The sequence below is a fragment of the Eurytemora carolleeae genome, unplaced genomic scaffold (assembly GCF_000591075.1).
Source record: "Eurytemora carolleeae unplaced genomic scaffold, Eaff_2.0 scaffold531, whole genome shotgun sequence".
Taxonomy (NCBI): domain Eukaryota; kingdom Metazoa; phylum Arthropoda; class Copepoda; order Calanoida; family Temoridae; genus Eurytemora; species Eurytemora carolleeae.
In genome coordinates, this window is record NW_019396426.1 from 163,218 (window position 1) to 182,240 (window position 19,023).

A 19,023-nucleotide genomic window follows, 5' to 3' on the forward strand; every position below is an offset into this window, starting at 1 on the left:
AATTAAAATTTTATGGAAAATATATTCCTCATGATTCTCAATTTAAAAAAATAATTAATTGTTTGTTGTTCTCTATTCTTTGTTTAATATAGACCTAATTATACAATTTAAATCTGAACATGTAAAGAATAAAATATCCCCTCACTGGCATTAATTTGACAATTTAAGCAGAATGAGAGCAATTAAAACCCTCTCTACTGAGATCAATTGAAAGCTAAAATATGCGATATTTTCTATTGTACTGTACTGTACTGTACACGACGAACAACAGACAGGGATATTTAAAGATCTTTGGATAAGAAATACAAAACCTTCAAAAATAGACAAAATTCACAAATTTTATGTTTTATGTTAAAAGTTAGAGAATTTCTTTAAAAAGTGTAAAACAACCCCTGAATGGGTATTATATGCAACAAGTGGCCGTTAGATGGCAGTGAAAAAAACCTTTTATGGAACTGTTATAGCATGGCGTGCCGGGACACTATAAGGCCTGCTTAGTCTATCCAGGCACTAGGTAGAGCCTATGCACAGTCTGGTTAGTTTGTGCCTCTATACTACTTATGCATTGTACAGTGTGTACAACTGAAAAAATACTTTTTTGATAAGCCTGCTTTACCCTTTCTCCTTTTCTTCTACTTTCTTTTCCCGTTTTCTTGCATTCAAATGATAATGAAAATGAGGATAATACTGATAAAGGTGATGATGATGATTATGATGATGATGGTGATAATGATGATAATGAAGATAATAATGAAAATGGTGATGATTTGATAAGGGTGATGAAAAATTAAAACCATCTTTTACTTAGGTACATTGTACAGTATTTCCAACAAAAAAAATCTTTCTTGATTATATTCCTACCATGAGCTGAAGTTAATTAAACACACCTTGCTTTGCTATTTGTCAAAAAACAACAACTTTTGTTTCATTAAGTGTACAAAAGAAAAAAGTCAACGGGTATTTCAAAGTATAAATTCTGTTAGATCTAACAGTTTTGAATATGAAAAGTTTACACTATTTAACAGGTTGCAAAGTTATAGGGGTTAGCAAACTTGAGTTTGTGGAAAAGACTCAATTCCATTGCCTTTACGTCATGTATGTTTTATCCATTAAGTTAATTAGTTTGATTCCTTGTATATGCCTGGAAACCATACATACTAAAAGAGGGGCCATTCTTTTGCTTGTTATCGTCAAAGTATGACGCATGGCATACAGTGTTAAAAGAAAACAGCGTACTGCATTGTACAAACGTTTCTTAAATTCTTCTCTCTGAATATTTCAGCCGAATATCTGTTTTGTCTCACTCACAACTCTCATAGAAACACTAAATTATTAAAATTAACATTGATTTTTATTTAAACTTTAAACTTTAAAATCAAACTGAGATGATATATATATATATTTTACAGGATACATTTAACATGTGGATTATACTTAACTAGTGGATAGGGGTAAAATGTACATTTATGTTTTGTTCCTAAAATTTTATATTGTATTTAAAGAATTAGGAATAAATCTTGGATAATGACCTGGGATTTTTTTAACAATGTGTCATTAAGAATTCTTTGAAAACCTCAACAAATTTCAGTCTTTGATCTCAGTTTTAAAAGACATGAATTTGAAATTTAGCTTAAGACGTAAGAGTAGTATTTATCTATGATACAGATTGTTTAAGATGTTTTTGCAACAAATTCTTGGAAACCTTGATCCCAAATTTACCTGAATAATTTTACCTTATATTTAGCACTAAATATGTGTGTGTGTGGGGGGGGGGGAGGCATGGTTACGATGATAATGATTTCTGACAATAATAATCATTTATTCATGTTTATGTTGACATTGGATGCTAAAAAATAGACTAAATAAAAGCTTTTACATTGATTTCTAAATACTGCAATTTGAAAAAACATTAGAAAATTGCACTTTACAATATTTTTTATTATTTTTGATACATTTAGCCAAAAATTGCATTTTTTTCCTCTTTCAAATTTAAACTTTGTATTGGTTTTGTAAATTGTAAACTCTGTATAGGGGAAAAAAATGTAAAATTAAGAATTATTTTTAAAACTGAAGAAAGTTGAATGTGGGGATAATTTTTATGAAAATGTATACCACAGAAACAGTTTTGTTACTAAAAATGGCTGCAAAATATCTGGAATCATCACTTTAGAGAACATATTTTAATAATTTTAAAGGTTCTCAATCGACAAAAACCTAATTAAATGGATAGAACTAATAGGGTTTGATCAGGGTACATTTTAGATAAGTCAAATACGATGTAATTTTAAGCTGATAACTGTATTTATCCATACTTGATTTCACCCGGAGCAAATACTGAGTTCACTGAATCTACTATCTACACAATGACTTTTGACAACTAGGGTAGAGAAATTAAAATTTTATGGAAAATATATACGGAATATCATAATTCTATTTTCCAGAATTACAATATGAAGATAAAGAATTATACTAAATTTCGGGGTTCAGGAAATTGAATAACATTTTTAATACAACAATTAGAAATGTGGCTTTAAATTCAAAGTCTGTTGAGGCTCTGGAGAATAAATCTTGATTTGGCTCTGTCACTCCATTGTTCCTTCTTCGGGTAAACAGTTCCCCCTTTCCTCCGGCACCTCTTCCACCAGCTTTTCCCTTATTCTCCTGATTTGGGTAGCTGGGATTTGGCAGGTCGTTGATCTCCCAGATTTCTGGACATTTGTAATATTTTAACAGATTAACCTTTAAAAATCAAGTCATAACTTTTGAATGGCCATAAATGACAAAATTTAAGATTGCAATTTTAATCAAATGTTTACCTAGTCTTGGGTTTTTGTAGATTATTTCATTTTCAACTCGAACCTTTTTTACATCATCATTCCCTCTTGCCTCTAAAGTAAAACAAATTATAAGGCACATCAGTAGGCGATATCCTGAGATGGAATTTAAAGTATTTGAGCCGCGGTTTAAATTAAGCACCGGCTTAAATCTTGAAATATTTGATACAATTTTAAGTGGAACCAACCATATTTAAACCGTGGCTTAGATTTAAACCGCCGCTCAAATTCTATAAATTCGGCCACTGACCTCTCATTTGGTTTGACTTGATGAAAATAACATTAATTAATAATCGATATCATTAAGCTGTTTGCTCATATATATATATATATTTATATGTATTTATGTATATATATATTTGCATGTTAGCTATAGCTGGCCAAATGCCTGAACGGAATTGGCTGACATTTTTTTTTCGTGAGCCCTTGAGAACCCCGGGGGAAACAAAGACAAAAAATGTTATTTTTATTTTACATAAATCTAAATTTTTTCTTTCAAAATTTGATTTTTAAAAAATTCCACAGGTAACACCGGGCACTTCAGCTAATTAATAATAATTTTCTAAACACAACAATTAGAACAACTTTGTATTTATTAAGAAAATAAACATCAACAATGTAAAAATTATTGTTTCTAAAAAAAAAGGTGAACTATCAGAAGCATCTTAAACAAAAAATTACAATGTGAGCGAATAGTTTTATTCCGACAGTAAAAGACTTTAAAAACTTTGAAGACTGTACATTCAAATCTTCATTTACTTTTAGAAGATTTGAATACTTTTTGAATACTTTTAGAAATATTAATTTGATTGAATCTGATAGAATTATCATTTTGAGACCCACAGTGAAACTACAATGATNGGGGGGACAATTAAAAAATGCACCAGTGTCAGTGAATATTACAAATTCTAAAACTTCCAAAAGTATTATTTTTTTCATAGGGTGGAAAGAAATAAGTGTAAAACTTTTACAGCAAACCCTTGAGTTAGACAGGATGATGCGAAGGAAATTAAAACCTATCCTGTAAAAAACATGCAAAACTTTTTATTTAACTTTCTTCTACAGGATGTCTCCCTTCTTTTACTTTCTACGTCTTTTATCTTTAAAGCTGTCTAATGACTAAAGCCAAAGGAATCGAGTTTTTGCCACAAACTTAAATTTTCTAATCTCTTTGGAATCTGATGGTGTAAACCTAGTATATTTCAAACTTGGACTAACTGATCTAACCAAAATCATAGTTTCAAATATCTATGGTCAAAAATCTTATATGCTGTCATGTATAAAAGGGCACCCTAGTTTTATTCTCATCTTTCTTCACTTAAAGATCGACATGATAAATAATAAAAATTTTAAAAAAAATTATCTAAATAGTTTGCTATTCTCATTTTAGCTATTCCTTTTCTTTTATGTTGTTTTAAATTCACAACAGTTTAAACTAATTTTCAATTGGTCCAATAAAATAAAATATTTCTGTTTGGTTTTTTTAAAGTTAACACTTATTCATCGTTTTAAAACTTTTTTTTCTAATTGTTTTTTAATTAACTGTTTTTAATTGATTCTATCTTATTTCATTGTTAGAAATAATTTTCATTTAAGTTTTATGCTTTTGATTATCTTCTAAACAGCGTAGATTTGAAAATAATGAGAATTTCTGATTTAATGTGGTAAATTTTGAAAGAGAAAGCATTCCCAACTTAAAGTATTTGTAGTTTTTATAAAATTCTATGAACTGGGGCAATTATCCTTGGATTTCAGAGATTATACCTAATTAAATCCAGCTAAATAATAGATTTATAATTTTCAACGTCAATTTACTGAATCAAACAGTGACTTAACTTAAAATATAATAAAACATTTTAATATGGTTTCTTCAATAATTGTCTTTTTTGAATGAATTATTAGAGGGTCAGTCAGGCGTTAGCTTTATGAAACATGGATGGAAAAAAAATTTGCAATCACATGTTTATTTTTATAAAAGAAACATAATATTAAATTAAAGTATTATTAGTTACAACCTTCATCTTTTTTGAAAAAAACAATTCTTTAAAAAATATTTGTTGGCACACTAAATTTGAAGCAAAGTTGAATTACACTGAAACATTTTAATAGTATATTTACAACAACTTCGAGATATGCTTTCACTACTTTTTGTATTATTGATTAAATGTGTAATCTACCTGTGATATTAAGTGTAATACTATCTTCAGCACTGCCCAAATTATTTTGTATTATTGATTAAATGTGTAATCTACCTGTGATATTAAGTGTAATACTATCTTCAGCACTGCCCAAATTATTTTGTATTATTGATTAAATGTGTAATCTACCTGTGATATTAAGTGTAATACTATCTTCAGCACTGCCCAAATTATTTTTCCCAATACATGTATACCTTAATTAATCAGAAAATTTAGAAACGGAATCAAGTTTTTGCCACAAACTCTAATTTACTTCTTCCTATATTTTTGCAACCTGATGGTGTAGATCTTCGATATTTCAAATCATGAATTCTGTTAGATCAAATGATCTATGTTTGAAATTGAAGTTAACAGCGTCTTAAAGATAAAGGGATTAGAAAATTTTAGTTTGTGGCAAAGACGAAATTCCTTTAGGTGGTAGGTTTATAGAATCATTTTTTAAGAGAGTGTAGAGTGTAGAATGTAGATAAATAAATAGAATGAAGTCAGAAATGTTTTGTTGTTGACCTAGTGATCAGGAATTGAAGGTTTAGATTCATGAACTATGTTCCATTCCAAAACCAATTTCCCCCATAGTTTTCTGTAGAATATTTCAAATGAATGCAAGATCGTTGATTAAATTTACTCTGTGAAATTCTTGTCATTTTGAAAGAAGCAATTAAATATTTGATAATTCTCTTTATTGCAGATGTATAAATTCCGAAAGAATTTTTCCTGAATTTTCCTTGAGAACAAAGGAACTGCTATCCAAAACTTTTAAAATCTTTTCATCTTTGCACCCTGATAAAGTAAACCTTGAATATTTCAAACTTTAACGATTAGTTCTAACAGAATTTATAAAAGGTCTTTTACATCAAGTTCCAAAGATATAAGGGTTAGAAAATTAGACTTTTAGGGAAGTAAGTTGTTTTATTGTAAATTTATTGATCGATTGATTGATTGGTTGATTGATTGATTGATTGGTTGTTACCTTGAGAATGCGTCATGAGAAGTGAGTGGGTCTATCACCAGTCTGGTAATAACTTGACCGTCTTGAACCTCTGTTACTATCTCAAATCTACCACCTAAATATAAAAGGGAAAGTTCGCAAATTTTGAAATAAAAAAATTTGTAGAAGATATTAAACTTGTATGTATGCAATCCCGGGTGCCCACAAAAGATTAGAATGCAGATATCAGACTTTTAACAAACACGAATGATAAAATGAAGGATGGTTAAGGTTATTATTAACTATGAAATGGAGTTTGAAAAATCTTTTTACAAATCTATCTTTCTTATTAGTTTAAAGCTACTGTTGCCCTGGCTTCAAAATTAGTGTCTAGAGATGATAACACTAAAGCAGAATTTATATCTTCAGCCTTTAAAAGAATTCTGAATCATTTTTGTGATTTGCTTTATTATTTCATGCTCAAAAGTTTATTTTTTAAGTAAGAAAATTTTGCAGTTTTCAAATTTTAGTTGCGTTTTATACAATTTAATAATCCATTCTCAAACTTTGTTTTCTTCTTGTGAACTTTTGTTAAGAATGGTCTTATTCTTATAATAATTAAGAACGAAAAAAATCATTTTCAACTTTTACTATACCTGATGGTATAGCTCTGTTGTTATGAACCCAAGAAGTCACAGGTTCTGGAAATCCTGCAAAAGCTAGTCTCAAACATCTTGGATTAAAAATTCTTCAAACTCAAAAATCTTAAATTATCAAATTTTACAGTTGATAAATAACATAAATTAAATTAAATAAATTAAAGATTCAGCCTTTTCGTTTACAGAATTTTCCATTTATTTAAAAAAATCTTTTATGGTTTAGGTAAAATTAACAATAATAACTTCACGATTCTCTCTGGTCGTTAATGGATAATTTTTTTTAACTTCTTCTCTTGAGAACTTGTAGGAACCCTAATATAGTACCTGAAGCTGCACATGTCAGGACTAACGCTCCTCCTGTTACCCCTGCTGCAGGTCCAGGTGTCAGTAGAACGGTTGGTGGATCTAAATACACCATAGATTATCAAGTTTTTAAGTTTTTAGTGCGGCTTGCATTTTTTCATTGTTCATTTGAAAACAATAACACTAAATATTTTGCAGATGAGAAATATTGATTATTTTTGTATTACCTTAAATTAATGACTTATAAATAAAATTTGCCATATCAGTTCAGCCATTTTGACTTTAATTGGTTCCAAGCAATCACGGCAAATATTTAAAACAATGAGAATTTTATGCTTACATTTGACTTGAAGTATTGTGCGTCTGCTTACTGCTGGGGGAACACCATTTTGTGCAATACAGAGATATGCTCCCATATCCTCCTTACTTACTGACACTAGGCTTATAATCGGTCCAATATACTCTTTATCTAAACAAAGTTATCATTAAAATAAGAAACTTTATCTAAACAAAGGAACTGAAAACTTTATTTAAATAAAGAAGGGCTGACAGCAAGTGTCAAAAACCTTAAAATTGGAACTGTCCAGGAACTGTCTGGGCTTCTTGGACTGCCCCTGGCTTCTGGGACTCTGTCAAAGACTTACCGCTTCTATGACTGTCCCGGGCTTTTGCGGGCTTTTGGGTGTCTGAGATTGAGAAGAAGAAAAAATCCAGATGGTGGTTTGACTTTGGGTTTTCGGTACAGTCTCAAAGTCCCAGGACTGGGTCAGTTCTAAAGCCTGGGACTGTCCCGGGCTTTTGGGTTTTCTACAAAAGACCCAGCAATCCTGGGCTTTTGGGACTGTCCCAAAAACCCAGACTTTCACATGTTTTAGGTTGGGTCTTTCTTCTGATATTTTAGGTAAAAATAAACACCTAGTGTGGGAAATTTGGGTCTTCTAAAGTCCAGGGATTGTCCTGAAGTCCCAGGACTGTCCCGGATTTCTGGAACTCTGCCAAAACCCCAGCAATCCTGGGACTGTCCTTGGCTTTTGGGTCTCTAGAGATTAAGAAAAATCCACATGGTGTTGGGACTAGGGTTTCCAACGCAAGTGGATTTTACTTGTGCGCAATTGCAAGCCCTTGCACACAAGTGAATTTAATTGCATGCAATTTGGCAATATTTGCATGCAATAAACGCAACGGAATTGCGCAAATTCTGCCCAACTTTCTTGCGTTTGTGTTTCATTTTTTTAATTAAATTCAATTTAAACCTTATGGCACGCAATAAATGCAATTCATTATGGCGCGATACCTTTCAACAACAAAAAAATCAATTTAAACTTTGGAAGTGGCATACAATAAACTGAACTTCACTAACATCAGCCTTAAATGCTAGGAAAATTGAATTTAAACTTAATCTTTTGTTTTATAATATTCATTTGCAGCATGATAACCAGATCACTCCTGGCATAGAAAGACTACATTTTAGACTCAAGCAGACCCCATATAACTGCATATAAGTGATTAATAAGTTTTTTTTCGCTTTGTAATGACATCAATAAATTCTGATCGTAAACCCTAGTTGGGACTAGTTGGGTTTTTAGTGTAGTTCCATAGTCCCATTTTCATTATTTTGTGAAAATGTTTAATAAGGTATCTAAAAGTGAGAAAAGAAGGTAAAGTAGAATACAATTTTAGAAAAAATCTTTAAAACCTTGAGTTGATACTTAATTTTGTTATTTAGCCTTGACAAATTTTTTAAACAAGGTCTAGACAATTATTTATAATAATAAGTTTTTTTCTTTAAAAAAGTGTCTCTAGGATATATAAGTTTGTTCAAGCATGGTGATTAAATGGCTGCCAATTTTAAAGAATTGTATCAAAAATTGAATAGATTGGAAAACATTACAAATAATATAAATCTAATCAAAAATGTAAAAAAGTATAAAAATCTTGCTTAATTTATGGTTACCATCAATCATAAAGATGGCTCTTTTTCGTATTTCGTCGAATTATGTTAAACCTATAATTAAATATTGTAAAAAGGTATTTTTAAAAAAAATCTTAGAATATTACTTCCTAAGTTAATCTAAAAATAAACAACTCCCCGTAAACATAATTAGAATTCGAATTTGGAGATGAAATACTGAAACTTATATAAATATCTTTTCACCAGGCTACTAGCAAGGTGTGACCTACCTATGTTTCCGCGAATATGTTTTCCATCCTCCCGCCTCCATCTATAATAATATAATTATCTTAAATGCAATGTACGACCACTTATTATCAATAAAGAAGATATTATTTGCTTAATTTCCGTAAAACATATTAATTACATTGTTCTCCATTTGATTTATGGAAACATAAGGATATAATTTAGCTTAATTTGGAAATATATACCAGGTTTGTAAAAATTGTACTATAATTATACCTAATTTGTGGTGTAGGATGACCCGTAGCTTTACACGCTAAAACAATATTATCTCCTTCAGATACAATCTGATCCCTGCTGGTCAACCCATCCTGGATACTGGGAGGTTCTAAACATACATATATATATGATATATATATAATCTGACCTTTGCTGGTCAACCCATCCTGGCTACTGGGAGGTTCTAAACATATATATACAATCTGATCATTAGGAAATTAATGTAAAAAAAAACTCTGGGTATCAACAGGGTAGTTTCCCCCTGTTTGATATTTTTACCCATAAATATCTCTTTTAACCCATAAAAATTATTTCTGTTTTCAGCAATAAAAACTTAAATTATTAATCATAAATTGGGGAGAAATTTTCTGTTTAAAGAGAAGGGAAGGGGTGGATTGGTATTTAAGAAAATATTCAGGGGGTATAGTATCAATTGGTTGAATTCTTAGTTTTTACAGGACCTCCACCAATGAGGACAATTAAGAAAAAAACGAAGTGAAGTGGTAAACAATAATAATATCAACGAAAATGATGCACGAAGAGGAAATAAACCATTACAGAAGCAGATTTAAGTACACAAGTTCCAACCTTCGGTAGTTTATAAGTTTCGGATTATATAGAATGAAATCGTGTCTTTTACTTAAACTTAAAAATGTAGACTAGAAAGACGACATTTAAGTAATCTTGTATTTGCTTCTCATGTTTCTATAGCGCAAGTAGATAGCAATTTAGCTTGAAAGTCATTTTTTAAAGTGAAATGGTTCAGTACGTACTACGTATACACTGCAAATTGTTTTTACGACTAATTAAAATCATTGATTCTAACAGTCGTCTTCTAATTCCATATTACACGTACATCTTATAAAAATGGCTTACCTACAACTTCGAGATAACCAAGTTTACTCTTCATAGGTTCAGTATTAACCTGGAGAATTAAATATAGATGGTTTAAGTACTATATTGACGAATAGTCACAACAAATCTCATGTATGAACTAGTATAGTATATGAATAAAAATCAATAAAGCAATGCACTTAGTTCCTCAAATATTCAACGAGTCGGTTTTTCTTACAATATATTTATATACAAAAGATGCAAAAATACAAACTTTAAATCGAACGATACTTATACAAACTAAATATTATGAATCAATCAGTTTCATCAAGTAGGGGAATTCTTCAAGGGAACCTTAATTCAAGGGAGCTGAATCACAACTGCCTTTTTTCCCTCTATTTCGCTCCACCCTTAGTTCGCATTCTACCCCACGCCCTGTGAGCTGGCCGGCCAGCTCCCCAGCTCCCGGGTTCGGAGATAACGGATTTCTCCGCGTGGCTTGGGTTAAATATAGAAACCAAACATAAACAAGAAAACCCGTTAAATATCAGTAAGGGTAAGGGGGGGGAAGGCAAAATGGGGTTGAGTGCGAACGAAGGGTAAAAATAATGATAAACAAAATGCTATTTACAGTCGCAGGAAAGATCAAAACATCATTTTCCTGCTACACTAGATACTGCTTTTCATTCTAATAATTGCATTAAAATCACCCTTAAATTTACAGTAGCGTTTTGCTTCTTTTTCGAAAATAAACCTTAAAAACATTTTAATCGTGAATAAACAAAACCCAAAAAATACTGATAACATTTTTGTTGCTAATCTTTAATCCCATAAGCCTTTCTTCTTCTTACATTTTAAAATAATTTCAAGGAATATTTTACGGAATTTCATTGATTTTTATTTTCTAAATTTTTCAAAATCGAAAAAGTCATTTTTTTTGTTAAAATTATTGGATTTCTTTATAATATATAATTCGTTTTTCGAATTTGATTGTCCAACATGATAACACAACTTCACTTATACATGTAAAATAAAACATAAAACAAGCAATTTGAAAGAAAACCTTTATTTATTAAATTTAAAACTGTGGCTAACCTTATTCTAAAAATTGCGTTAATAATTACAAATTTGAAAAGGTTAACAATTCCTTTAAATATTCTTCTTACCTGACACATATAGAAACCAGCATCTCGTGGTCTAACATCCTGAAGCAATAATTAAATTAATAAATCTTGAAAAACTTAAATTTAAACTCTGATGTTCCTGTCTCTATATATCTGCAACCCAATGTCATATACGACCTGAGATATTTTAAATTATGATTAGATTAAATAGTCTTAAGTTTTAAATACCAAAGGTTTACACCATCAGGTTGTAAAATATAGGGATTAGCAAATTTTAGTTTGAGGCAAAAACTCAATTCCTTAATAATTTATAATTCTAACAATGTTAGTTTTATTTTTATTGAAATTTTATTATCTTAAAAATATGTTTTTATTAGTGGAAATATGTTTGTCAAGAAATTCCATGAATGAAAAAAATAGTTTAAAATTCAGTGATGGTGATGGACCAAATCTCTGTAGAGTAAAAAAGTAGATGTTAGTTCCACATTTATTGAAAATATATTTCGGTCTGGGTTGACCCTCGTCAGTTTTTAAGATTGTTTCTTCACAAAGATTAAAAACAAAAAAATAGTTATATAGCAGCTTCTTTAGTTAAAATGTTAGTTTAGAAGAAATATACAAGGGGGTGTGGCCGGGGGGATTATAAACTAAGGGAATAAATATAAATCCCAAAACTGATTTCCTTAAATTTTTACTTATGATAATTCTGATAATTCTGATAATTCTGTTAACTCTGATAACTCTGATAGTTCTGACAATTCTGATAATTCTGATATTTCTGATAATTCTGATAATTCTGATAACTCTGATAATTCTGATAATTCTGATAATATTTATAATTCTGATAATTCAGATAACTCTGATAACTCTGATAATTCTGATAATTCTGATAATATTTATAATTCTGATAATTCAGATAATTCAGATAATTCTGATAACTTTGATAATTCTGATAATTCTGATAATTCAAATAATTCAGATAATTCTAATAATTCTAATAATTCTAATAATTCTGAATTCTGATAATTCAGATAATTCTGATAATTCTGATAATTCTGATAATTACACAAATAACGCCAGAATTAATATATTATGAAAAACAGGAGATTGTTAATTTAGTGGTCTCCCATTGGCTGAGATCAAGTTTGTGTTAATTCTGATTGACAATGTTTCTAACCATGGATGTAAGTAAAAAGATTGAATAATTAAGTCTTCTCCTTTGTGGGCTAAAAATAAATCAGTTTAAAAAAACAAAGATTTTTTGCGATATACTAATAAATTGTATTTAATGAGATTTATTCGAGATTTATAATTGATGAATTCAATATAATAAATATAACTTTAAAATTTAATAAAAGGAATTGAGACTTTGCCACAAACTCTGATCTTCTAATCTTTATATCTTTGCCTACCAATGTCGTAGACCCTGAATATTTCAAACTTTGAATTCCAGTAGATAAAATATTCTAAGTTTGTAATATTAAAGATTTACACCGAAAGGTTGCAAAGATATAAGTGTTATAATATTTAAGTTTGTTACAAAAACTCAATTCCTTTATTTTGAGTTTAAAATTGATTAAATCAACTCTAAGAATTCTTACAAGATGGTCAGAACAAAATCTAAAAACACTGCCTAAAAACAATTTTTAAATTATAACTTTATATTTTACAGTTTATAAAGTGATTTTTGAAATATACTAGATTAATACTTAATCAGATTTATTTGAGATTTTAAATTGATAAGATTAATTCTGACAAAATTTCAAACGAAAACGAAAAACTCGACTAAAAATGGTTAGTAAAGTATACCTTGATATCTAGCTTCCATTCTGTATCTTCAGGTTGACTTACGTCTATTCTAAAATTTAAATCCAGTATAAAGTGCTTTGTTTATTCAAGAATTTGAGCCACTTAGGCTTTAAGGGTGCCTCGCGCGCATCTTCTATTTCAATTGTGAACATTTTCTCTTTGTATACATTGTAAAACAAAAACAAAAAGTTTTCGGAGTTTCTAAAAAAAAATTGTGGATTTTCAAAGCATATTTTTAAAAATTTTGATCATTCATAAACCTTCCCTGGGGTCAGTTGATATCCAACACAAAATTTGGTCCCAATCGGTTCAGCCGTTTTGACGTTTATTTGGATACACACAAACAGACAAGCAAAGTATATATATACATAGATGGCACTACAATTTAGACAAAAGGAGATGATCAAATTTATGCAACAAAATGGAATGACTTTGTGACCTCGTAGCTCCTCTATTTTACAAGTATAAGAAAAATTAATTTTAAAAATTCAAAACATATTTGTTTTTCTCAATAGCTCTTCAATGAAAGGGGTTGTGATTAATAACATATAAGACTTTAATATTGCGTGCAATTCACTTCAGTTTGACGTGATGGGGGGGGGGGTTATACTTCTTAATTATAGACTTTTGCTTATTTGTATGACTTGAAGTCCTTGTTTTGTTGTGAACAATCCCCTGTAAAGTGTAAAATCACTGTAAATCACGTGTTTTTTCTTTGTTGACGTGATACATGATAGGGTTTGAAGCCATGGGTGCATATTTTCTTAAAAAATTATTTCCCACCAATATCTTTTCTGAAAATAATNCCCCCCCGCTGAATTGGGTTAAATAAATTATCTGTTGGGTAAAAAGTATCAAAAAGAATTTGATTTCAAATTTTTCATCTTATTCCCCAAATCATCGAAATTATAAAAAATATACACCCTTGTTTGAAGCCCCCTTGATCTAGTCAATTCTAGTCCACTGTCTTCTGATGTATTCATGTTATAATCTATTTTTTGTAGCTAGTTACCCGAAGTTGTATGTCATGTCTTTTCTGCTATAGATAAATGTATTGTATGTATTGTATGTATATTGTATGTAAAGCCCATTTTGAAAATAAAAACAAAAAAAAAATTATTTCAGTTAAAAAACATACATTTGGTATCGAGACAAGTATTTGAGGTATATTTAACTTATAAAGCGGGAAAATTCAATGGTTTTACTGAGTTGTTGTAACTCCGTTCTTACTTTTTATTTTATTTTTTTCATGGTGCGACGTACCTGTGATTTTTAGTGATAACATGATTGTTGAGAGTGAGAATTGTTTGGGTATCTATTCTGATCCAGGCAACTTTATATCCCTGCAATACTCAGATTTTTTATGTCCCTGTAAAGCTGCATTAGCTCCTTGTAATGTAAAGCTATGGTTCTATTGCTAAACCGACTTTATATCCCTGCAACGCAAAGCCACATTAGCTCCCTGTAATGTAAAGTTATCGTTCTTCTATTGTTAAACCAACTTTATATCCCTTCAATGTTAATGAAACATTATATCCTTGAAATGTTAAAGTTACATTATATCCCTGCAACGTTAAAGCTACTGTGCTGCAGTCATTGTAATTTCAAGTGACCTTCCATTTTTAAATCCCGATTCACAACGGTACCCTTTAAACCTTTATTTGATCAACAATGTCGGAAGGTATAGTTGTTTTTCTTTATTGAAAAGTGATTAAGTCTGACCTTTACCTTTGTTTCTGGAACAAGAAATCCGCAAGTTCCTAGCTTTAATAAAGAAATCATAATTGAAAATATTCAATTTTCAAAGAGAAAGCATGGATAGCTTATACATTCTTGATTAGATAATGCTTTCAAAGGTACTGTTGTGAATCGAACCTACATGCTTCTCTATAAATTTAAAGTCATTTTAAATCACGTCTGCAGTTCCTTTATGGTAGCATTTAATTTTCAAAAATCGCAATTTTTATACCTGATTGTTTGAAATATGACATGAGAGGCTTGCATCCCTTCCAACGGCTACGGATACATTTCTTATTCCGGAAATGAATTCAGGATCTCCTGAACGAAACATTTTTTATTCCGGAAATAAAGTCAGAATCTCCTTAGGGAATATCAAAGGTTTACACCATCAACATGAATGGATTAGAAAATTTAAGTGTTTGGCAAAAAATGCTGTTTCTTTCTATGGACATGTACTGTTTTATCCATTTTTTGTTATTTTATCAGTGTCCAATCCGCACAGGTGGTATTTTAAGCTTTCAACATGACTTTCTGATTAGTTCATGTTAATTCTGCGATGTCAACAAGATGTTTATGTTTAGTTCATGTTAACTCTGAAATGTCAACAAGATGTTTCTAATAAGTTCATGTTAATACTGAGATGTCAACAAGATGTTTATGTTTAGTTCATGATAGTTCTGAGATGTCAACAAGATGTTTCTATTTAGTTCATGTTAACTCTGAAATGTCAACAAGATGTTTCTAATAAGTTCATGTTAATACTGAGATGTCAACAAGATGTTTATGTTTAGTTCATGATAGTTCTGAGATGTCAACAAGATGTTTCTATTTAGTTCATGTTAATACTGAGATGTCAACAAGATGTTTCTATTTAGTTCATGAAAGTTCTGAGATGTCAACAAGATATTTATGTTTAGTTCATGCTAATTCTGCGATGTCAACAAGATGTTTATGTTTTGTTTATGATAGTTCTGACATGTCAACAATATGTTTCTATTAAGTTCATGTTAATTCTGCGATGTCGACAAAGTGTTTTATGTTCCACTCATGTTAATTGAATCCTACTTGTAAGACCTCTCTCCCCTCTGATTATCTGCAGAAAGATAAGAAAGCTTGCCGCTAATATACTTCTCATTCTCTTCTGAAAATATTAGTTTTTATATAAAATTCATTAATGGACCTCCTTCTAGATTTATAATTACTTTCATTACTAGAATCTAGAATCTACATACAGAGTTACCCACAAAGGATAAGACTGATTAGACAACTTTTAATGTCTTAATTTTGTAAAAATGTCTTTTAATGGGATATTAATAGATTTGGCAAAGAAAGAAAGAGGTTTACGGTTGCAGAGGGAGCCATGAATAGAAGGAATATATTGAAATTCCGAACAATCGTCTATGAAGTCTCATCCTTTGTACCAGCGAAAAAATCAATATCTGCGATTTTTCATGCCTAGCATATCAAATGCACGAAGAAGGCAGAGATCAGTAAACAAAAGTATGGATTTATTTTTAACTATTTCGGAACTATTTTTCTTGTCGCTTAAAACGGCTGAACCAAATCTAAGGTTTTGGGCCAGGGCAAAAAATACAATTTACTTAAAATTGTAAAACCACAGTGGATTAAACAAGATCAGATTAGGATTAAAACAGCGGATTAAAAAGCTAGAATTTCAAACTTTAAATTAATTAGATCTTAGATAAAGAAGAAACCAACAAAACTGAATTCTTCAAAACTTTGAAATTGTTTTTTAAGGTAAATGGAAGTTTAAAGGGTCAGTAAACGTAAATTCAAGTTTATTCTGAAACCTGAAAATGTGGAAGATATTGTTGTTTTTATTGGTTTAAAAGTGTTCAATTCTGACAATTCCTATATGTTTTCCTGAAGTTTAAATGCGCAAGCAACTTTTGTACAGAAATAATCAGTTTTATAAAAAAATTTATCGAATCCATACTTGATCAGACAAATCTTTTAACCTTATCCCGTTTGGGCTATTTTTGTCTAATATAGTTTTTTTTTTGGGGGGGGAGGGTGATTTCCAACCCCCTATGATTTTGCCCCTAGTTCAACAAGTGAGGAGTTTAAAAACGTTCAAAAGTATGTCAAAAAAATTTTTAATAATAGTTATTTTTACTTTTGACAAATATTAACATGCGACACATGTTATTATATTTTTTCAAAGGCTTTTTAAATATATAAATTTTAGCCCTGTAGTTTAATTAATAAAAAAGTTATTAACCATTTCTGATTATTTTGAAACATCGATACCAAATCAAGTCTTTAAGATTAACATTATTCACACAAAAGGTCTGTTCTCTGCTGGTGTAAACCTTTGATATTTCAAATTTTGACTGTATATTTTAGTGGAATTAATAGTTTATGACACTGTAAGTCGCAAAGATATAGGAGTTACAAAATTAGAGTGATCAGTTCTTTTCTCATATTTTTTCCCATTTTTTTATAATGACTAAATCAATTGCTCTAATATTCTAAAATGTGCAAGTCTGGGGCTATAAAAAAGGTTAAGGCCAAGGTGTTGCAACACTAGCAGTCGAATCAATGTTGAAAATTGATGCAAATATTTATAGTGTTCTTAATAAAATGTTTTTTTATAAAACCAATATCCGGGGTTTCAAATTTCAAGACAGATCTGTACTCTGAGTCTGAACTCTAAACCTGAGTTTGATTTCTCCGGAAATACCAATCCTGTTCCGATCATGTTCAGGGAATTCATGATATGGATGAATCCGGAATATACATCTTTTCTCCGGATATTTACTCGTCTCTAAAGAATCTAAGGCAGAGACAAAATTACAGAGAATCTGATTTTTATTTTGTTCCTTATTTATTCTAGCTCCTTACTTCTCCTAGCTCTAGCTCAGTACTTTTTGCTCCAGCTCCTTACTTCTCCTAGCTCCAACTCCTTACTTCTCCCAGCTCTAGCTTCTTACTTCTCCTTGCTCCAACTTTTTACTTGTCCTACCTCCAACTCCTTACTTCTCCTAGCTCCAGCTCCTTACTTTTTCTAGCTCCAGCTCATTACTTCTCCATGCTCCAGCTCCTCACTTCTCCTAGCTCCAGCTCCTAACTTCTCGCTCCAGCTCAGTACTTCTCATTGCTCCAGCTCCTTATTTCTCCCAGCTCCAGCTCCATACTTCTCCTAGCTCCAGCTCCTTAATTCTCCTAGCTCTAGCTTCTCACTTCTCCTAGTTCCAGCTCCTTACTTCTCCTAGCTACAGCTCCTTACTTCTCCTAGCTACAGCTCCTTAGTTCTCCTAGCTCCAGCTCCTTACTTCTCCTAGCTCCAGTTTAGTACTTCTCCTAGCTCCAGCTCAGTACTTCTCAATACTCCAGCTCCTTATTTCTCCTAGCTCCAGCTCCATACTTCTCCTAGCTCCAGCTCCTCACTTCTCCTAGCTACAGCTCCTTACTTCTTCTAGCTCCACCTCCTTACTTCTCCCAGCCCCAGCTCTTTACTTCTCCCAGCCCCAGCTCCTTACTTCTCCTAGCTCCAGCTAGATCTAAAAAGATACAACTTTTATCAACAATTAAAACTTGTTTACGTCCCCATATTGTTTACATCTCTCCGGTTTCAGTATTGTATTGAATGTGTGTTTGTGGAAGGAGAGGGGGGGGGGTAAAGTACAAAGAAATTACATTCAAAATAATTGAAAAGAGTGAAAAAACGGGGAAAGAAGCGGATTTTTTTTGCCACAAAATCAAAATTTCACATTCCTTTATCTTTTTAAGCTGAAGGTGTTAACTTTTGAAATGTCAAACTTTAACTATACTCATCTTGCAGTAGAGTATTAAATATCTACATGAGGTTGCAACGATTTAGGGAAAATTCGATTTTTTGGGAAGTAATTGATTCCTTTTCTTCCTTCTGTTTTGTATAAATCTGCAAGCCAGTTTAAGAGAAAGCTTTAAATGGATTGAAGATCAAGGATATCTACATATTTTATAATCAAAGACATTTCAATAGAACACCGTTGTGAATTGTGCATGTAACTCTTGAAATAAAGTTTCACCGGAAATTGTGTCGACAGTCCTTTAAGGAGAAACATACCTCCTTTTATTAAAGAGCTATTCGATAGAAGAAATAAATGTGTTGAACTTCTAGAATGTAAGAAAGTTCTCGAATACTCTCGAGCGTAAAATCAAAACTAAAGCCTTAC

General features: G+C 30.8%; 1 protein-coding gene across 1 annotated transcript; it reads right to left on the reverse strand.

Moving 5' to 3' along the window:
- Positions 1–2,053: 2,053 nt before the first annotated feature.
- Positions 2,054–15,979, reverse strand: LOC111703072 (neurotrimin). Its single transcript, XM_023474932.1, has 15 exons — positions 15,908–15,979; positions 15,072–15,160; positions 14,366–14,445; positions 13,103–13,151; positions 11,336–11,374; positions 10,212–10,260; positions 9,336–9,444; positions 9,104–9,144; positions 7,263–7,391; positions 6,944–7,024; positions 6,617–6,670; positions 6,003–6,096; positions 5,162–5,226; positions 2,817–2,888; positions 2,054–2,708 (listed from the first exon to the last, which is right to left on the reverse strand). Exons 1-15 carry the CDS (start codon positions 15,975–15,977, stop codon positions 2,470–2,472), a joined length of 1,260 nt encoding a protein of 419 aa, XP_023330700.1. The 5' UTR covers positions 15,978–15,979; the 3' UTR covers positions 2,054–2,469.
- Between the last annotated feature and the right edge of the window lie 3,044 nt (positions 15,980–19,023).